Source organism: Parasteatoda tepidariorum, chromosome 7 (assembly GCF_982258835.1).
Source record: "Parasteatoda tepidariorum strain Cologne lab strain chromosome 7, Ptep-v5.0, whole genome shotgun sequence".
Lineage (NCBI taxonomy): Eukaryota > Metazoa > Arthropoda > Arachnida > Araneae > Theridiidae > Parasteatoda > Parasteatoda tepidariorum.
In genome coordinates, this window is record NC_141761.1 from 53176349 (window position 1) to 53199886 (window position 23538).

The 23538-nt window shown below is 28.3% G+C and overlaps 1 protein-coding gene across 1 annotated transcript; it reads left to right on the top strand.

Moving 5' to 3' along the window:
• The first annotated feature begins 61 nt into the window (after nt 1-61).
• On the top strand, nt 62-23207 carry Mvd (mevalonate diphosphate decarboxylase). The gene is made up of 12 exons (XM_043049705.3): nt 62-269; nt 362-432; nt 2501-2568; nt 4469-4515; nt 7302-7418; nt 7948-8002; nt 9190-9334; nt 12479-12649; nt 18801-18923; nt 19504-19662; nt 20593-20658; nt 22279-23207. The coding sequence occupies exons 1-12, from the start codon at nt 212-214 to the stop codon at nt 22351-22353; spliced, it is 1155 nt and encodes a 384-aa protein (XP_042905639.2). The 5' UTR covers nt 62-211; the 3' UTR covers nt 22354-23207.
• The last annotated feature ends 331 nt before the right edge of the window (nt 23208-23538 follow it).

Here is a 23538-nt window from a genome sequence, read left to right on the forward strand (position 1 = left end):
TTAGTTACTTATATAATTTTTCCTGAATTATTTTTCTCGTTTATGATCATATGTAACTGTTCCGTGTAAAAAAATAAGGATCTGGCATCATAATACACTGCTTACCTGTCAACTCAAAATATGCCGAAAGTAAAATAAAACATAAAGTAAAAGTGAGAAATCTTAAACTAGAAACTTGTTACTTCTTAGCTGTATATGCCAATTAAATAGAATGGAAATATCATTTTGTACTGCCGTTGCTCCTGTAAACATTGCAGTTATAAAATATTGTAACTGAATTTTTAATCAATGCCTCTCTATAAAATTGCCTCCAGGCATTTATAATTTTATTGTTTTAATTAAACTTTAATCTCTTTTTCAGGGGGAAAAAAAGACGAAACATTGATCATCCCTATTAATGATTCCTTCAGTGTTACACTTTCAAAAAATGAAGTAATTATAAAGACATAAATATTTTTTTTTTTTTTTTTTTTTTTTTACTTAAAATGTATATATTTATAACCTTAAACTCCAAACAACTTTATATTAAATCATATCATTTGCTTTTAATTAATTGATAATTATACCTTTTCCTTAGCAATTTTTATTACGTCTATATTCATTTATAAACATAAATATATTTTGTTCTGATAGTTTAAAGTCTATTCTAAAATATGGTTTTATGAACAACAAATAATGCATGTAGGTTAAGTTATATATAATTTATATTTATTTCTGATTTTACGATTTAATCAAAGTAAGTTGGACATATACTTCTTTATATTATTTTCATTTATAATTTTATTCTTTCTAATTTTCTATGATTTTTGTGGTAAGATTTCCAGATCCTGATCTACTACAAAATAATCCGAGAATCTTGACAACTTTTTAGCAGCGTCCCACAGAAAAATAACAACAAAAAAACATCACAGATTAGTACCAACTCTTACTCACCCCTAGACAAACCTCATGTCATTTTATTAAAAAAAAATGCAAGCTTAAACTCATTTTAGCAACTTAGTGATTCTAATTAGCATGACAGATCACTGTCCCATATTCAAATTACCTTTTAAAGGTTTTTCTGATGTAGATGCATTTGACCACCCTGAGTAAGACTGAGCAATGTATTTTATAACCGTCGTTGAACAGTCCACCCAATTTTTGGGTTTACGACTACTAATGCTCAACTCCATAGCCTTGTAAATTTGAACCCAATACCGAAGACAAGGGAACTCCTGGATCAAGTATTAGGAGAAATTTACCTTCATGGAGGACTTTTTGGTGGAACCGACCCACATCTGCATTACATGGTTAGCGAAACCTCGAAAACCTCCCACTGTTAGCCTGATGGCAAGGGTACTCTAACACATGATCCGTCAACAACTGAGGATATTCAACATTAGCACTGTGGTCAGTGCGAGCCGGGTGCAGAATTCGTATCGACCAGCCATTGCTGGGATTCGAACCCGGTTCACCTAATTGTTGAATGAACTCTCTATCCCCTGAGCCACCACAACTCTGATCAATGCATCATAATATATTGATTTAGCACGCATAGTGGCTTTTTTTTCTGCTGATGCATCAGAACTCAGTTTTAGGCTGCCAATGATAGAAGATGCACATGAGGCCATGACCTGAAGATTTTACAAGAAGAACATTCTGTCCTACTTTCAGTTATCAGCACATGCTGATAAAAATAATTTAATCAAACCTTGTATTTATATTTTTTTTTTAGTACCTAATAATATTTTAATTTTAAAAAGCATTTTGAGGATTTCAGAGCCGCATTTTTTTTTTTTTATATAAAAACTATATTCTTTTATTTAAAATTTATTTTTTTAATTATTTAAAATTTCTGCTTGTATTTCAAACTTGGCTTTCTGTGTCTTAATTGTAATTATTATTCAGGTGTATATTGTATCATGATAGTTATTATATTTTGACTCCTAACTGCTGATATATCACTTTTAAAATTTCTTACACCGTCTAGCTCTAACCCTAAAACTTCCCTTCATTTTTTTTTTCCCCTCAAGTTGGATTTTTCCTGAAATTGAGTCTGTTTTATTTACATTTATAGTTAAGGTAATAAAGATGCTTCTGAAGATTGTGCTCAACCATCTTTAAAAATGCTCTTCAATGTATTGCTACTCAATAATATATCCTTCAACATTTTCTTAGAAATCATCTGCAATGTTTTTTACCGTAAGAGAATTCTAATGCTTAAAATAGTCTCTGCTTGTAATATTGAATCAAAGCTTGAAATTATTGATAAAGCATGTGTATTAGATAATGACTAAAATTGTTTCTTGCTGTTAACCATATTTTTAATTTTTTATAATAAAAATTTTATTATTTGATCATTTATTATTTATGTGTGCTTGTTACTCAGAGTTTTTCTATTCTTGAAGTGTGGTGCCTTTTAATTTTAACTTTATTATAATATGTTTCAATGATTGGATATCCCTATTTGCCTTATTTTGAGAAATTTAACTTAATTTTAATATGTCATTTTATTTTACAGATGTGTGCAAAAACTACAGTTGCTTGTTCTGACAAGTTTGAAGAGGATAAATTTTGGTTAAATGGAAAGTAAGTGTAAAGAAAGTAGAGGCCTTTTTTTCTATGATAAATTAATTTTAAAGAATTATGAAGTTTCCTTTTTTAAAAAAAATTTTGTGGAATATTATTGGAATTGAATGCACATGTACAAAAAGGATACTTTTTTATTTTATTGTAAATTTCAGAAAAGACAAAAAATTATCTTCTTGCACCACTTGAATAGTAGTTTTAATTTTTGGGTTGGAAAAATGTATCATCACTGATAACTATTAAAACATTTAACATTTTGAAAAGATTAATACTAAATGTGTAAAAATGGAGCTGTTCACTTTTAATACGATGGAAACAACCTTTATTTTTCTGGTCAGCAAAGTATTATTTTCAAAGTGGTAATATGCTCCACAAATATCAAATCGCACCTATAAGTAGTCACTTTCAAATAGGGGGTGTAGTGTGGCAGGCCTCCTTGTGGTGCACCCTGGGTAACGCTGAATCTGCTACAGCCTTGCTTTATCGGACTTTCACCAGACCGAGTTGTATCCTATCGCTCTGGCCACTATACACGAGAGATACGCTTATGAGCAATGGCTGCAGGTTTTTACTGATGGATCTGCCACTTTTTCAACTGGTAGAGCTGGAGCTGGTGCTTACTCCAAATATTTCAGCCTTAGAGAACCTCTTGACTCTTAGGCAGATAATTTTGATGGAGAAGTGTTTGCAATCCTTATGGCTATTACAGCTATTGGTGAACCATCTGAACAAAACATTGTTATCTTTGTCGATTCTCAGGCTGCTATTCAGACCATTTCTGAATATAATTTATATCCCTCTGAACTCGAATTTAAGTGTAAACAACGCATTGACTCTCTTCTTTGCTCTGGAGGAGAGGTAGTCCTCCAGTGGATCCTTGGCCACTGTGGCATTTACAGAAATGAACGGGCTGACATGTTGGCTAGAGAGGCTTCAGCACTGCATCCATCTTCTCATCCAGTTCCCCTTAGAAATGCAAGGCGGCTTCTTAAGAGCAAATGCAGGCACAGAACAATATCTGCTCTTAAGGACTTAGCTGATGGAAAATCCTGGGCTAGCCTTCTTGATGACCAGCAGCGCTCTCACCTTTCCCTCCTTCCCAGAGCTGAGGGAGTTGCTTGCCTTAGATTAATTACTGGACATGACTACTTGCAGGCCCATTTATTTAAAATTAACTTGGTCAATTCACCTCTTTGTGTGCTCTGTAACACTTCGCCTATGACTGGGGAGCATTTATTTGATTGCCCCTCTCTTCTTGATATTCGTCCCTCTGGTGACTTTTGTGCCCTCTCACCTTCTGGAGCTACTTCAGTATTGTATTGGACTGCAAGACGCCTTATGTCTGAGAAGACGATGGTGGGCATAATTTTTTAAAAAAAACTTTCAGATAGACTCGATTTGCAAAGATTAGGCTGTAAGGTTACATCAAATCAATTTTTTTAAAAGAATATATTAAATCAATAGCACTGGTGCTGTGTGCACACATATCTAAAAATGGATAGAATTTTTTGATTCTGGTAGCCAGTGACTACTATTCACAATTGCTAGTCTAGTACTCTGGTGGGAGAAAAGATTTGTTGTTTGACTGAATTTTTCTTGCTTTAATAATTGATATTTATGATTATTTTGTTCAAGCTAATAATATTAAAGTTTTCAGTGTAGTGGAGTTACCAAACTTTGGTGTCAATAAAAGTAAGCTGAAAACACTTCACTATAAAAAAATATTGTAAGATAGTTCACTGGTAACAAAGCAGCTGCCCTTTTCCAAATACATAAAAAAATTTCAATTGTGTTTTCTTCTACTTCACTCTCAATTTTCTTTGGAAGGTTATTTGCCCAAGTGTTGTTACAATGTGAACATGTTAATAGAATAAATTGTTTTATTCTAATCTTTTTCCAGGGAGCAAGATCTATTTAATCCACGGCTGCAAAATTGTATCAGAGAATGTAAGTTTTATTGCTAATATTTTTACTTTTTTTTACTAATATTTTTTAAAAATAAAAATTAAAGAATTTTCCTATTATATTTATTTATGAGCTATGTAACTTTGTTGACTTATTTTAATCATACCTTTTCATTATATTAAAAGAAAAAAATCTTTGAACATTCAAATTATATGGTGTCAGAATAAAATAAACTTATATTATAGTAAATATGTTTGAAGTGTCTGAAGAAAAGCCTGGGCTGAGGGTGACTCAGAGGAAACATATGAATTAAAATTAATGTGAATTTGATTTTTGAACCGATTGCACCAAAAAGTTCCACTGATGTTAACTGCTAAATTGCACTCTGTTTTCTCAGTTTCATTCTAGGTTTTCTCAATTTTTTATTAACAAATACTGTGAGGCAGCTTATCAAATGATCCTAATATAGCCAAATTAAGAGGCTATACTGAGGCTATAGCCACTGGATCCAAGTTTCATTGGGTCCCTCAATGGATCTCTAAAGTTAATGCAGGGGTACAACTTATTTTTGTAATTTCCTAAAAATTAATTAGATATTTTCAAGCGTAATGTCTTGCAATCTTCTTTTAGAATCATTAAAAGTTCTTTATTTATTTTGAGTGTAAAATTCAGAGAAAAAAATTATATTTGGTCCTTCGACTTCTCATCTAACTCCCTAATTTTGTCAATTACCTTCTTTTGCTTCAAGTTGCAAGTCCTCGATTTTTTTAACTAAGTTCCCATAACCTTAAAATTCCTGGTTTTTTTTTTTTTTTTTTGTTTTTTTTTTTTTTTTTTTGCAAAAATATAACGTATTTATTAAAAATGGAAAACTCTAATTTGTTTATGTCCGCATTTAAAATTTTTATGTTTTATAGCTCTTAGTTAGCATTTATAATTTCGTACAGGATGCTTTTACTAAAGTAGAGACTTAATCGTATTTTGATATTAATTGTATTAAATTTCTTAAATTTAATACATTTAACAATTATTTCTTCTTAAATTTCTGTAAAAAAAATTATAAATAAATAACTTACTGGAATTGAATTTCAGAAAAAGTTTCAGTTTTTGGAAATTTTAGCTAATTTGGTATAGTTAGGATCCCAAATTACATATCATCCCCATACCATTTCGAATTCTGTGAGTAGGGGTGAAGATAATTTTTTGGGGAACTCAGGAAATGAGAATGAATAGAATCCATTGCAAATTGGAATCTGTGGGACGACTCTGCTAACCTTACTGAATGTGACATACATGATGTTCTGGAGTCATTAAAGTTGTAATTTTATGAAAATCTGAACTTTTTGAAAAACTTTTCAATAAATTATCTAAACGTTTCTTATTCTTAATTTTTTTTTTCTGAACATAATTTCAAATACTGTTTCTAAAAAAAGCTTTATAAAACGATTTATGCACCAGGATAAACTGTATATTTATCTGATAACCATTATCAACATTTATAACAGTTCATTGCAACAAATACCAAAATGTCTCTTATTTTATTCATTCATTTCCTGCTAATGCTTACTCCAACCCCCGGAATTTCATAAAATTTCAGCAATTTATTTGTTTGAAAAGTCAACTTATACACTGGGATACACGGTATATTTTTCTAATAAACCATTATCACCATTTTCTCTTTCATTTCAAAAAATACCATAATATGGCTTGTTTTACTCATTTTCATCTAAATATGTACTCCAAAATCAAATTGAAAGCTGGACTAGATGCTGATCCAACATAATTTTAAAATTATTAATTATGAAACAATGAAAAAGTTGGAATATTATTTTTTTTTCAAAATACAGTAGGGAACCGATTATCCGGAACGATCGGGACCATCGCTATTCCGGATAACTGATTTTTCCGGTTTTCTGAATCGCTACAAAAAGCCGTATTTTTTTTATTGTTAAACTCAACTAAAAAAAATAATAATTTGGAAATAATCTGAAAAAGAAGAAAAAACGATGAAGCAATACACTAATGATTATTTCCAAAATGATGGTAAGGTAAACATCTTTCAAAATAGAAAAAAAAAATCCTAAAATCTTATGAGGAAAAAAAAATTTTTTTTTTTTTGAAAATGGCGGGAAAATTTATCGAATTTCATTCCGGTTTTTTGGTTTTCCGGTTTTCTGATTTCTGGATAACGGGTTCTGTACTGTAGTTAGTTTGTTATTGGTTAATACCTGCACAATTATTTTAATATATTTTATTTATAAAGTTGGGGTTGTGTTAAAAGTAGTTTGATTATTTTGGATTCCATTGCCAAAGAAAATGTGTATCAATTAACATAATTATGTTAGATCACTCTTGCTTTCACGAACAACACTCTAAGATGGTGTACGGTTAGCATTCTTGTAATTTGGAATAGTGGCTGAGCTTCTCATGCTTCATGTTCATGAGAATATACAGCTTCTTGTCAACTAGAAACCAATGCCAGAATTTAATTTTGTTTATAAAAGGCTCTTTTACATCCTAGCAGTAGTTGGATAACACTTTTTTGTTGGATAATATATTTGCTTGTAACATATTTTTTATTGCTAAAAAAACACTTACTGTCTGTATGAAATGCTGGTTTTTGTATATTGCTCCTGAGTTTTCAAAAAAATTAGTTGGCTATTTTCAAGTCAAATTCCTGTCTGTTTTAAATTTATTTCAATGTTTTTATTTCTGAATTAATATTAAACATGATTTTTTTAGTGTTTGATATAATTTTAATAACTTTTATTTAAATACAATTTTGTAATTTTTATTTTGAATTATAAAATGTGCACCTTTCATTGCAGTAAAGAAAAGAGCAAAAGACAAAAAATTAACACAGTTATCTCTGCATATATGCTCAGAAAATAATTTCCCTACTGCTGCTGGATTAGCTTCATCTGCTGCTGGTTTTGCTTGTTTAGGTAATTTATTATGAATGTTTTTTTAACTTGAAATCTTTTACCTATGCCGCATAATCCTTTATTAATGGTACTATAAATTTAAACTCATTTATGATAATTTAAAAGTAATAAAATCTGAGGCTAAGTTCTTATTGTACTGTAATTAAGTTTTCACTTATTCTTAAATAATCTGATAAAAAATTTCCAGAATTGTTGTCTTGTTGCTTCAAATGTAAAAACATATGTTCTTTGAAAAATATGCATATATCTAATGTCATAAAAAGAGAAAAATATTTTTTCCAATGAATCTATTCTTAGACTTCTAAAACGTTTCTGAACCAAAAAGGTTCCCTTAAAAAATGGTTTAAAACAGCATTTATGTTTTGAACCATTTTTTTCTATTTTTAATAGAATACTTTCTTGTTATAAACTTATTTTAATAGCTCTAGAATAATTAATATTTTCTTAATTTTTATATTTTAGCAAGATCTTATGAAAAGAGTTTTTATAGACTTATGTGTATGACTTTATTTTGTGTTTTATTTAACAGTAGTTGCTCTTTCTGGACTTTATGGAATTAAGGAGGATCTCTCAGCTATTGCCAGGTATCATTTTTATTTACATAATTATGGATTTAATTTTATTTTATTATAATATTGTTTTTTATATATTTTTTAATATATATTTTTAATATATTTTTTTAATTGTTTATGGTTTGTTTTTAATTATATAATAAAGTTTTACATGTGTAAAGAAGAAATATCAGTTTCCAATGCAGTTAATTCAGCTGTTGACTATCCATGGTAGCAGAAACCCTCCAAACACAGCAGTGGTGGATTTAAAAATATAAAAAAATAAGAGTAAAAATTATTGAAACTTTTTTTCTAAATGTCTCCAAACTTGTTTCAAGTCAAAATTAGAAAGCTCAGTTGAGAAAACACCATGAAGTACAAAAATAAAAATTATTTCTGTTACTGCATTGTAGGCTATTACTGTATACAAATTTATTCCTCTTTTTTTTTTTTTGAATATCATTCTGTAAAATTCAAGTCATCTATAAAAGAAATTAAATTTTTATATATAATTTTTAAATACCTCATATATTTTCAAATTTTGTACACATATGTTAGATTAAGCTAAATTTTTGCAATAAGATAACAAAATCAGATGTATGAAAACAATGCTGAAAATTTACTCCATAAATTCTGCTAACAGGTATCCATTTTTTTCTGTTAGTTATGTTTAATAATCTGTTCTTATGCTTATTGTGTTTTAATCTTAGCTAAATACATTTAAATCAACAAATTCTTGTAAATTTTTTATGTTTAAACTGATAAAATTCTTAAGCTTGAAATGATAGAAAAGTTGTGTTTGCTTTGAAAATTCATTCATGAAATATTTATATTTTAAATTATTTTTTTAGAGAAGTAGTCTATGAGCTCTTAAAAACAATTACTTTTCAACACACAAGATTTAGTTTATTAGAAATTTGAACTTTAAAAGCACATTTTTTCAGATAAATTTTAAAACCTTAAAGATCATCAATTGATGTTCAAATTTATTGCACAAGTTCATTGTTTCTTAATTAAATCTATTTTTTGCCTTTTTGAAATATTTTTAAGTTATTAAGCATTTGTCTTTACACTTAAGTGAATCTGCGCAAAAAAATTTTTTTGGAATGTTGTTACTTTATTATTAACTAATATTAAAAAAATAATAATAATTTGTTGTGCGAGAACAAACCAATTTCAATGTTAAGCTAATAAAATTGAATTAATCTGTTTTACAATAGGCAAGGCTCGGGAAGTGCTTGCCGAAGTGTATTTGGTGGTTTTGTACATTGGCACAAGGGCAGTCTAGAAGATGGCAGTGACTCCATTGCTTACCAGTTTGCATCCAAAGAACACTGGCCAGAGCTAAAAATTCTCATAATAGTGGTTAGTATGTTCTGTATTTTTTTACGTAAAAGCTGTGAAATATTACAACATAAATTTAAAGCTATCTTCAAGTGCATTGTAGTTGAATAATTATGTAGTTTTTAGACATCACTTTTTGAACTCTTGCTTCTTATTATTTCCCTTTATATGTTTACTGGAAATAATTAGTGCAACTGTAAGTTGAAGATTTGTTTTATTCATAATCCATGATTTTAAAACTTGTTCTCTTTATCTTTAATGTGTATATAAATGATCTAAATTACAATAAATATATTAAAATTTAATAGTAGATTGAAAAATCAAAATTTGATTTTGTAGCATGTTAGAATTAAGATTACATCATATATTTTTTTCAATTAAAATTTACCATTATGACAAGAATATTTTCTTAGTGTTTTAAAAATTGAGATCATTTATATAACTTGAAACTTGATTAACTTCTTCATTTATATCATGCTTGGGAAATTTTACTTTTAATAATTTTATTCTTCTTCTACTACCAGCACTACAGCTGATTTCTAGCCATGGCTGTCTCAAGCAGCTTTATCCATCTTGATCTATCAGGTGCCACTACTCTTCATATATTGTCTCTTAATCTGCTCAGGCGCTTTTTAAAATTATATAACCTTGTGTAGGATCTTTTTCTCTCTCTCTCTCTTTCCTTCCAAATTGTAATTATTATTATTTCGCAATTAACTTTAAAGTACTTGCTTCATCAGTCAAAACTTTAAGTAGGAAAATTCTTATAATAAAAAAGAAGGTCTGCTAAGTTTATTCATTTCTTTATATCTTAATAGCTGTTTCTTTTTTTTATTATTATTAGTAGTATTTATATATACAAACATAATAATTACTGTTTTCCTGTTCTGATATATTTCTCTTTATCTGAATGATTTTGGTTTAACTTTCTACTTTAGCAACAGAAAGTTAATTTAGTTTTTTTTTTTTTTTTTAGTATTATACACAACTCTGTTAGCTGTTTCAAAATAAATGTTTGAATACAACGCTTTCAAAATTTTTATTTGGCTAAAAGAAAAACCTTTTACTAAGTCATGTTTAAAAAAAATTTATTTAAACTATAACTCTGATAAATGAAAATTAATGATTTTTATCACAAGTTTTAATGTTACCTTTCTTTTCTATATTAAAATTTAAGATATAAAACATATTATTGTGGATATTTATTCTTTGACTTAATTGTTAGTATGAATTCTAAATGGTTCATTAATTAAAATATCCGAAATTTAATCCCCAAACTATAGCCCAAATACGCCACCCAGCACCGAGTAAAGTAAGTTTCTTAACACGTTGACTGCCGCACATGTTTACACTGAAATCTCCTTCAGGCTATGAGTACAGCTGTACAAAGCGTAATCTGCTAAGTACTCCCACCAATATTTTAATAATGCGAGTCTCTAGTGGTCACATGAATCATATCTTGCTCTGTTTGTTTCCATGGTATTATGTCTGTTTATTTGTATCTGTTGTTTCACATCTGTTTCTCATCTCACCACTTTACACGATCAGTTTGAATCTTTGTAAAGTAACGAGGAGTATAACTTAAAAATCTTTACCCTGATTCGTTGAAATTTCGAAAAGAAAAATGGAAAACTTATTTCTTAGTGAGTCAAATAGCAGTGAACAAGAAAGCTTTTACAAGACTCACAATAATTTTCTTAATAAATCAGTTTTGTAATACTTTTATAACAATTCAATAGTTTTATTACTTCTTGTGAAATATCTTTTCAAATGCATGCGAATATCCTTCGTAAGTAGTCAAATGAGGGCCACGGCCTGATTAGAAACTTTGCTTTCACCCGAGTATGGGTGAGGCAGCCCGATCAGAAACCTAAATATGGGTGACAGCAGTCAACATGTTAAAGGAAACTATGTTTGGGCATGTCTATCCAACAGAATACAATAATATCACCTCTAAATAGCTTATCTAATTTAACAGCTGGTGCATGCATGAAGGGACTGGGGGTACAGTTTGCAGGGTCTTCATTAGATCATTCTGATCTGAGATGGAATGACTGTCTAGTTCATTAAAAATTTTAATTAATTTTTCTTTTTTTCATTTAAACCATGTGGTGAGGTGTGCCTTGAGACTGTCATACCTTAAAACACTGGCTAATGTATAATGTATGCATAATTTTAAATGATTTTGATATCATTTGTTTCTATTTTGTTGAGCGATCTGTTTTAATCTCTTACAATATTTTAAAAACTGGAAATATTATATATTAATGGTATTATTATTTATTTTAAATTACATATTAAGAATTTATAGACAGTGAACTTATTCTATAACATGCAAGACATAAATTGTTACTCAAATAATTTATGTCTAACACAGTTAACTTTTGTGTCCTACAAATAAGAAAATTTCTTTAATAGTTTAAACAACTTTAACCTTTAGTTTAAACAACTTTTGTTAATTTGTTATAAATATTTTTGGCAAAAGTTTCAATTTCATTATCTTCCTATAACAATAAAAGCTAAATTACCTTTGTTTTCAAACCATCAAATGTGGAACATAACTCATTTGATCATAGATATGTACCATTCTTTTTACAGTAAATGCTATAGGGAATTATGTGCCCATACAAAATTAAATTCAGTCATAGGAAATTATATGTTATGCTGCATGCTCATATTTTCCTCATTCCTCGTGTTTTTTCATTAATTGTTTCTACATATTTACTTTGAACTAAGAATTTCTAATTTTTGTGTAATATATCTTAATTTTTTATCTTAATTTAGTTCCCTGAAAAAATAATTCCGAGATGTAACACTATGTGTTCCTAAGTATTATCAGTTGTTGTACCTTAGAACAGTTTGCCATTTCTACTTTAAATGGCTAGCAACTTTTTTTTAAATTATTTGAGTTAAAAAATATATATTACCGAGGAAAACGCTTGTGCATACAAGTGTTTGTTTTTAGATTTTAAATCTGACCATAACTGTTGATGAAAGAAAAAAGTCATTGTCAGATGCTATTTAATGATTGCCTAAATTAATATAAAAATCGCTCCATACTTCCTTGGCGCAGATACTTGATGCATTATCTTAAGAAAGATAGTAGAACTGAATATTTTTATTAAGTCATTCAAAATAAACATTTTTAGTTTTATTTATTTTAAGGTCAATGCTGGAAAAAAAGAAACAGGTAGTACTAAAGGCATGAAAGAAACCACTCAAACAAGTAGTTTATTAAAATTTAGAGCATCTCACATAGTTCCTGAAAGAATTAAAGCTATACAAAAAGCTATTTTAGAAAAAGATTTCCATTCATTTGCAGAAATCACTATGAAGGTTTGTATGTTTCTTGGAAATTCTTTTCCTATTTTAATATCCAAGTGATTATAAATAGCTTTTAGTACATACTAAACTCTGTCAGAGTTTCTTACATAATGTTCAATTCTTCCCCCTCATATTAAAACTGTTGCTGATAGTCTGTTATTTTGTTCTTCAACTTCTGGAATTATGAAGTCCTTTAAGAGGCTATGATGTTCTTTTCTTTATGGCATGGGATTTCAGGGGGCTTCCAAAGAGGCAATAAAATTCATCATGGCTATCCTTTTTTAAATGATTATGATCTGAGTTTTAAAAAAATGTCCAACCAACTAGAAGCAATGTTTTTATTTTAAACAAATTTTTTGATCTTGACACTACAACTCTGAGTAGGTTGGGGCTGTCTAAACTAGTTTCTTTCATTAGAGACTATCAGTTGTGTGTTGTTTCCTTTAAAGTCACTTTTAAAGTTTTCAAATCATTCTCAAAGCTATCATTAGCCCGATTTTTAAAAAAAGAAGACAAACTGGAATTGCACAATTATTGAAGCATTGCTGTTTTAAATGTGGCATTTAAAATCTTCTCCAAACTATTACTGATGGACTTGCTTCTTATGCTTTAAATATTATTGAGAATTACCAATGTGGAATTCAAGAGCGAAAAGCTACTACTGACCACATTCACTCTTTCAGACAAATCCCTGAAAAGACAAAAGAATTTAATATTGATACATACCATCTTTTCATCAATTTTAAAACAGCCTATGGCTCTATCATAAGAGAAAGGCTTTTGAATGCTATGGTTGGGTTTAAAATCTTTTATAAACTAGTTAATCTTGTAAAAAGGACCCTTAAAGATGTCAAATGCAGAATAAAATTTATGTCTGAGCTATCAAACTATTTTTACACACAGAGAGGTTTAAGACAAGAAGACACCCTCTCTGGCATGCTATTTAAAATTGTATTGAAAAAAGCAATTAGAGATACTATTATAAATATTAGACATACAATTATCCAAAAGTCTGTTCATATATTGGCTTATGCAGATGACATTGATTTAATAGTATGTACAGTCAGCAAAAAAAAAAAGATATCACCCTGAATAACTTTTGTTCTAATGATCGGATTTTCACGATCTAAGTGTCAATCTTAATGGTTCCCGGGGGTGACCTCAAATATACTAATTAATTAGTGCTAACTATTAATTAAGTTACGAAATCAGACACAAAAACGTACTTTCTCTGAATAAACATGTATTTTTTTTTACATATTTGGATTCCTGACCTTCAAAATATAGGGGGTAGCCGCAATCTGGGAAATGTGGTCCCCATAGTTTGGTCAGGAGAGCGATCCAAAGTTCGTACCCCTTAATGTTAATTTCGCTTTTTGCGTTTTCAGTCATATTTTCAAAACTAATGAAGCAATTCAAAAAAAAATTTCACCCACTCATAAAACTCATTTACCCAAAGATAATTTCATGAAAAAAATAATTTTTAATATTTATTTATTATTTTTTATTATTTAATTAAAGTGAGGATGAAAAAATATTGAATTATAAGGTATGAATTTTTTTATACCATAATAATCTACATATTTTTCAATAGAAAAATCTAAAGTTTCAACTGTTTTTATTTATTAGAATCTGAAAAAAATTAAAATTAATTATTTTTAAAAAAATAATTTGGCGACAATAAAAAAATGATTAAATGGGGCGATTAATATTAAAATGTGATAAACTTGCGAGGAACTTGACTTCGCGCGCGTAGTGTAAAATTTCATTCATATTTTTTTCGCTAATAATCGTTTGCTAATCTTTTTATTTTTATTTCTTTCAAACTATAAAATACGATGTTTCTTTTTAGTCATTTAATAATTTATTTGTAATTCAGTAAAGAAATTATGAATAAAACATTTTGAATAAAAAACACTTTATTCAACGAATGTCTAGTTTTATAAAGGCGTGCATCTGATAGAATATGATTATGCACCAGATTGTGCTTACTTAATGTGATTATTTTTTAATTTTTGATTTTCTTTTTCAATAACTGATACAATTTCAATAATATACATACGTATGCATAGATTTGGAATAATATATTTATCAATTTCTTGAATATATATTTTATAATTATTAATACGAATGCGTAGTCAACATTTTTAATCATCTTAAAACTTCGCCCGGTGGCTGAGCGGTAGCGCTTCGCGATGTCGTTCCTCGGGCCGGGCAAGGCTGACTCAGCCTTTCATCCCTTCAGTGGGTCGATAAATAAATACCAAGCATGATTGGGAACTAAACACTGGGGGTTCCGCGTTCGGCTGACCACCTGACCGGAACATCTGCTCCTGCACCCCAGAGCCCTAGGTCCAGAAAACTGAGGTGGGCACAGTAGGCCTTGGCCCTCCATGGGCTGTCGTGCAGCTGAGTTTAGAGTAGAGTTTTTTAAAACTTCTTTACATCTTATATATCGCCTTAATCTTAAAATAAATTTGTAAATTACCTGTCTGTGCGTGTTTCGCAGAATTATTTTTCTAACTTTTTTATTGAATTTTAATGCAATTTTTTTTAAATTCTATTATGTATATTTTTTTCCAATAATATACTAATCAATCATTTAAGTACTTTAATTTATGTTTTTCTTTAAAATAAAATTACTTTTTAAATTATTGCTAAGTTCTTATTGAAAGAAAACTTAGAATTATTGCCAGCTATCTGAGAATTAAATCTTGTTAAGAAATTAAAAATATTCTACTGATCACACACAATATCATTCGAAGCAGAACAGCTGACTATTTACTAAAAATACTATTGTTTACGAAAAATGAAGATAAATTATTAATTTTATTTTTTTTATTGCTTCTTATTTATTCGAGTAATGAAAAGTAAATGCGTATGTGCGCACAGGGGAAAAATTTAACAGATTGTTTTGTTTTTTAAATGAACAAAAAACTATGGGCATGCAACTTTAATTCAACATTCAAAGTTAATCTTGTGCGCTAACCCTTTTAAGTTACCCATTTGTCTTAAAAGTTGAAAATATTTTCTTTAAAAGTTGTTTGTATGATTTCTCAACTTTTGCACAGTTCAAAAAAATATTGCTATATCAGGAAAATGTTCGATATGCCTTGTTTTGTTAAACAACTACTAAAATAAAATAAATCCTTTTTTCGGAATTTTTTTCCGGTTTCTTGCAGTTTTATTTTTTATTATTATTTTTCTTTCCCCCTTTTTTATTGTTCTGTAATTTTTCCCAAGTTTTTTCTACATTTTAAACTTATTTACTTATTTTATGAGTTCTATTTACTTGCAGCTTATGCGCAATAAATAAAACTTATTATTTTTCGTAATTTTCTTCGTGTTTTTTTTTTGTTTTTATTTATTATGATATATATATATATATCAAAATGCTTTTAAAATGCCATATAACATTTATTAAGTTTTACAATTTTATCGAAAATAAATACCGTGATTTCTATAAAATTTTGCGATTATGCATCAGAATAGCTATCTTTTTTCAGGTCCACCTTTGCTTGATCGCTTTTTTTTTTCCTTTCCTAAGAAACTCGAAGTGAGGGGCAAAAGCATTTAACCCTACAACTCTTCATAAATTTATGATAGCTTATGAAAATTTGGTTTTAATTCAAAACTGTCATACAAATTACATTAAAACAGCTTTAAAAAAATAAATAATGTCAGATAAAAATTCAAAGATTCTGTAATCTTGGAGAATCAAAAATAATTTATTAATTTATTTAAATTTCCTTTTTAAAGGAGATTTAAAAAAAAAAAAAAAAAAAAAGCCCAGAAAGCAATGCGAAAAATTCTTTTGGTTGCTTAGCAACGAGAAACACTATCTTTTCCCATCTTGTCATTCATTCAGTTTCTTTATGGTTGTTATAAATTATTTCCCCTTCTATGGCGAGGTAATTTGGCATATTTTTAAACCATCGCCAGATATATAAATCCTTATTGCCACCTAATTTACAACCCATTTTTTTCGAAATTTTGTCTATTTTGAAGGTCAGGAATCCAAATATGTAAAAAAAAATACATGTTTATTCAGAGAAAGTACGTTTTTGTGTCTGATTTCGTAACTTAATTAATAGTTAGCACTAATTAATTAGCATATTTGAGGTCACCCCCGGGAACCATTAAGATTGACACTTAGATCGTGAAAATCCGATCATTAGAACAAAAGTTATTCAGGGTGATATCTTTTTTTTTTTGCTGACTGTACCAAACAAGCTGTCTCAGAGGCTTTTTCCAAGCTTGAGGCTAAAACATTGGGCTTAACTATTAATCAGGATTGGACAAAATTTATGGCAGTCAGTGATCGAAATTTTGAGGTTTTACCTCTTGTGACTAAGAATGCATTTGAAGAAGTAAGTCAGTTCAAATGCCTAGGGACAATTATTGCAATTAATAGTAATATCAATGCTGACAGGAGCGTGTAGTGGTGAAGAAGCTGACCTCACACCAGGAAGGTCCTGATTTCAAATGCAAGACAAGGCATGGTTGTTCTTTCATTCTCTGTACTATCTTCCTTTTCTGTGGGAGCAACGTTGGCCCACCTAATATGGTGCCCCTAAAAGAGTGGCTAACAAATCTGTTCTACTGATACTGATGCCTGAATGGCGAGTATCAATCAGGTGGGCATAGGGAAAAAATAATAATAACGATATCATATCAAAAATTAATAACAGGATACTGGTGGCTAATAAGTGTAGTTTTGCATTGAAAAACTAACTGAAATCATAGCTTATTTCCAGTAAAACTAAAATTAATTTATGTACCCAATTAAACCTGTATTACTTCATGACAGCAAATGCTGGCCTTTAAATAAAACTGAGGAAAATAGGCTAACAATATTTGAAGAAAAAAAACTCAGTGCCATCGTTGGAGCTGTTAAAGAAAACAGTATTTCTCTAATTTAGTACAATTAGGAATTATTCAGAAAATTTAAGCAACCGGACATAATTTCAGTTAGTAAATCCTATAAAATATGATAGTTGGGTCACATCTATAAGAGAGATGATATTTACCTAGTTAAAAAGCCGACTTTTCGAAAGTTTACAGGTGACCGAAAAAGGGGAAGACCAAACACCAGAGGGATTGATTCTGTGGGGAAAAATCTTAAACCATGGAAATCAACAAATCGAGAAACCTAGTGTCTGACTATAACTAGTTGGGATGGCTCTGACCTGTACTAGGATGTCACTCTGATGGAAGAAGAAATCATTCTCAAAGTTACTAAACAATCTGAAGAGAGATCTTCCCCTTTTTATAATGCCAAACAGCTTATTGGTGGTTAGCAGCTTCGTGGGGTTTTAAAACTTTAACCTAAAAAATCTTAAATATATAAATGATTACATGTTTATTATACTGGAAGCTCGGTGGCTGAGTGGTAGTTCTTTGCTCTCCTATACCTCAAGGCTGGGTAAAGTTGACTCAGCCATTTATACTTTCAGTGTGTCAATAAATTGAGTACCAAGCATGTTAGGGTACTAAACACTGGGGGTCTGTTTTCTGATGACCTATATTCTAATGATATCAATCAGAACATCTGATTCTGCACTCCAGAGCTTAAGGTCAAGAAAACTTGGGATGAGAATTGTAGGCCTTGGCCCTCCCTGGGCTGTTGCACTACTGCATTTAGTTTTATGTATCATGCTAACATCATGTTTAATAAATATATGACGTAATATATATGTATATGTTTTATAAGTATGTTACATAATATATGTGTATGTTTCATAAATATGTTCCATAAATATATATGCATGTTTGTAATAAAAAATATGTATTTTTGTATTTAGTTTTTAAAAGAAAGAAAGGTTTGGTTGAAAATTTAATTCATGATATAAAATGAAGAATTTAATGTTAATCCTCAGCCTATTTTTTAAAATAGTTTCCACATTATTAAAATAACTTTATAAATAATAAACTTTTTTTTATCAGAAATATGTATGCTTTCTGTTAAATAATAACTATACATTTTCTAAAACTTTCCCTTGTTATTCATCAATTTTGTATTTCTGAAAGAAGATTTTTATAATCATCCTGCTTCTTTTATTGAGAGAAACTAAGCAAATTTAAAGTATTTGCAATTTTATTTGAGTTTTAATATTTGACTATTTAAATAGTATTTAAATGATAAAATTCATTTAAATTATAGGATAGTAATCAATTCCATGCTGTTTGCTTAGATACTTATCCTCCTTTACACTACTTGAATTCTACCTCTTATAAAATCATGAATTTTATTCATGCATATAATGATCATTTTGGACAAAATAAAGTAAGTATAAGATATTTCATTATTTGAATTTCTTTATTTTTTATTAGAAAATTGAATTTATTTATTAGTAGCAAAATGAAGCAGCATAAATTATGTAATTGTATTTTAAAATTACTTTTATAAATAATTGTCATGATTTTTCAGCAATTTATTTAAGTATTTTAATTCCGTACTGACAAAATGAGTTAGCATTAATTATGCTTTAAAATGTAAAGGAAATTAAGCATACTTTTAATATAGTAGTACTTTTGCACTTGTAAAATCGAAACTACATAGCTTGTTATTTAGTGAGAAATTAAATTAAATGAATGACTTTTAATATAGCTAGATTTTTGTCATTAAAGTAAGCTTCTTTTTTGGTACAAGTAAGCAAGTAAATAGACAATGATATTGTCTAATATGATATAATTTTAACTGTGACATAAAAATTTCTTATTATTCGTAAATAATTTTATAGTTATCATTAAATTAATAACAAATTTTGCAATATTAGTTGGAATTGTTAAGTTGTTCTATTATTTTGTAAGTGAACTACTAAACATCAAGGTTATTTACATTCATGTTTTGTTTACATTATCAGGTAGCTTATACTTTTGATGCTGGTCCAAATGCCTGTTTGTATTTACTAGAAAATGAAGTGCCAACTGTATTAAGTGCTTTGAAAGCTCTCTTTCCTCCAGTTGAAGAAGATTTAAAATTTATTCGTGGGTTTGAATCTCCTTTGCAGCCTATATCTGAAGTAAGAAAAAAATCTTTTTTAAATATTGTTGTTGACGTATGCCTGTTTAAGTAGAGGGGGTGCGATTGTTCTTGTTTTCCAGTGGCGCCATCTATGGCCACGAATTCGACTTCTGCCACATCGTACGTCACACCCGTTTATAGGGCGAACCCATTCATTCATCCACAGATCGTAATTTTGACCTGAATCGGAAAACGATCGATCTCCAATTCAGTACCCCCAGAGGTTTTGATTTGTTATGGGAACATGGAGGACTTTGTGACTCGACAGATTTAACGTGCACCAGTCACCACCTTTTATTATCTTTTTTAAATAGTTTATAAATTTAAAGTACTTGATAATATTTCTTTCAAGTATTAACGCTTGACAACTATATATTTAATTTTTTATTTGTATAATAAATTTAAGGCATCTAATGAATTAGTTGCTAATTTTTATGCGAAATAACCACTTGACAATATACGAAAAAAGAATGACACTATGCATAAAATCAAACAATGCTTACCATAATTCTTTAAAAAACATTCCATTCCAAATGATTTTGCATTCCACTGAAATCTTTTAAATCAATCTAAAATAACTGTCAATTCTGCTTTTTTTTAATTATTTATTTGAAATGTATCATCAGTAATTTGCAGAAATATTCAGGATGTATTCTTCTTTTGAACATTGCCACCAATTCAGAAATTATATTAAGAGCAACTACTAGTTATGCTTCTCAGATTGGTTTCAAAATTAATATTTTCCAACATACAAAAAAGAATGTGAATAATTGTTTTCAATTTTATATTGTATGATTGCTGTTAAACTTGGTAGGTTTTATCTTTCTTAATTTAACTGCAAAATATTTTCTAAACTTTTATATTTTTCAGAATATGACAAATAATAGTAATCTATTCGTGTAAAATAAGCTATTTTTATCCCTTTCAGGTGTTCTTAGATTCTTTTAAAATTGATCCTCAACCTGGTGCTATTCAGTATATTATCAATAGTCGAGTATGTATAACATATTTTTTTTTCTTGTTTTAATATTGCTTAATTGTTATGAGAAAGAAATTACAGTAAACGCCTGGTTATATGGAAATCAACTTACCAAAAAGCTCAAGTAACTGGATTTTTTGGAAATTTATATTTTTTTCTTCTAAAGATGAATTGGAATGGTCAAAAATGCAATTAAAAATACCAACCAATTCTCAATAATTGTTTCCTCTCCTTTAATTTTACTCTAATTATAAACAAGTATTTAGTTCAAACAGAAAACCACCTGTAAATTTTTTATTTCATTTTTCTTTAATAATTCTAGTGGACAACTATTGTATCTGTGTTATATTTTATAAGCGTTGATCGAGATTTCTTTTAGTTTTTATTAAAGCATTGTATTTTTTTCCCAAAAAATAAGGTAATATTAAACGTGGATATTTTTTGGGTTGGGTTGAGAATTTTGGGAGGAATTTTCTTTTTTTATTTCATATTTTCTTATGTTAAATTTAAAGCTTACCTTATACAATGTTTTAATAAGTTTCTAAAGTAAATATTTGGTAACATTTTTAATTTCTTCAGTATTTTGTATTTGCATATTTGATTTAAATATTAAATATATTTGTATTTTTTAAAATTCTTTCGATTTTTGATTGAAAAAGAAAAAATTTATCTTTCTCTTACAGAACATTAACCTTAAAGTTACTTAAAAAGAACTTCATGGGATAAACATTTAGTTTTAAAAAAAATCTAAAGTAGTTATTATCTAGAAAATATAGTTGCTTTCATGTTAAAAACCACACTTAAGAGTTAAGTGTTGCAGTCATTTTTCAAAAATATTGTTTTTTTTTTTACTTATTTTTATAGAACTTTATAGCAGCTGTATTTTTTCTTTAATATAAATCTATCATTTTAAATAATTATTATATTCTATTTTTTAAGGAATTTGTTAGTCTTTTACCAATTTAACGTAATATCTCTGTAAAAATATATTATCTTTGATTAATTAGTGTCACATATTTTCATTATCTTTCAAATAATAGAATTTTTACTATTTCAGTAAAATAATTCATAATAAGACTGCCGTGTGACTGAAAAATCTTAAGTGCTTCATGATAAATTTCAAAATGAGCTTCTTGACAATTATTTCCTTTTTATTTCTAGGGCTATGAACACTAAAGTAAAATGTCAAAAAGTTTTTAAAAACAAAATTTCTTTTTAGAAAAATTTTACAATATATATGTAGCTTATCATTTAAAAATGCCAAATATATAAAAATCTCAATTGTGAATTTTTTGACACTTGTATTGATTTTTCCATTGCATCTCAAAATAGCCCTCTAATTGAATCGCTGCTTGCAGATTTCGTCACCAATCCCTCAATCTTCTTCTGTGGAAAAATCAGAAGGGGAAAAAATCATTATTTTATTCGCATTTTTTTTCCAGTGCCGAAACAATTTTTACTTAAATATTTCTGGAAGCTCTTAAAAAAGTTCTGAAGGTCCTTCTGTATGTAGTTAAATTATACATATATTTTTATAAATATTATGATTTTTTTTAATAAAAATTTATCAATGTTTCTTATGTACTTGATATTTATTATCTACTCTTGATATTTCATGTAACTTACAAATTTTAGATTGGCAGTGGTCCAAGCATACTTGAAGATGATGGTCAACATTTATTAAATAAAGATGGGCTTCCTATTTCTTGAATTTGCTGGTATTTTCTTACTTTTCGTAAGAACTGGTAAGGAAATGTGCAGTTAAAATCTAAAAGCACGATGATTGGTATTTTTATACATTTTTTTCACTTAATAAAAACTTACAAAATATGTCATGTGAAAAATTTCAAATTGTGAAATTAAAGTGAACAAATGTACAATATTGATTGTACTTGTAATGTTTTTATTATTTTATATTTCATTATTTTTTTTTGTATTCAATTTTACTACATAAGACTTTTTATCTTGGAAAATGTAGTGCTTTTATTTATTTATATTTTATTCATCATAATGGCGCTTGTAAATTATTTTTTAAATTTTGTTAGCTCTATTGAATGCCTGGCAAACTTTCTGTGGTTATATTAGTAATTAAATAGAACCAAGATAAGTATACAAGACAGTATTTAACTGTGAAAATTTAAGAAAATATTTAGCATGTATAAATATGTTATTTGAGTTTTTTCAACGAGTTTTAAAACTATAAAAATGTTAAGTTAAAAACACAAATGCTCTCAAAAGATGCTTCACAAAAAATGCTTGAGGTAAAAAATTTTATTTTTTCTGCATTTATCAGGGTTCTTTACACACTGCCAACAATTGCATAATAAAATCTATCTATTTGATTAAATAATAATACTTCTATTAAAACATGGAATTACTTAAATGTTTATATATATTTGTGTTATGTATTTTATACACTTATTATTTATATACATACTTATTATTTATATTGTTTTAGCTGTATAAATATTCTTACAATATTTATTTTTCTAGACTATTACGTTTATATTCAATATTAAATGGTTGTTGTATTCTTTTCAAAATAAAATACTTTTAGACATAAATGTGCTATTTTTTAATTTAAATTTTTTTGTTGATCGATACAAATTGAGCTTTGTGAAAATGCACTGTATTTAAAATATCTAAACAAGGGGAAAAAGATTTGTTAAATTGCAATTAATCCCTCACTGCTGAGGAAATTTTCAAGTGCCCAGTGCCACCGGAGGCTTGCTTAATTTTGTTGTGTATTGGAGAAAAGGAGAGGTATGCTTTTTAATCTTAAAAACTGTTTAATTTTACGAAAAAAAGAAGAAAAGAAAGCTGATTACGAAATTTAAAGTATATCAGTATAATAATAAAAAAATTTTAGCAATGAATGTAAAAAGTAATGTCATA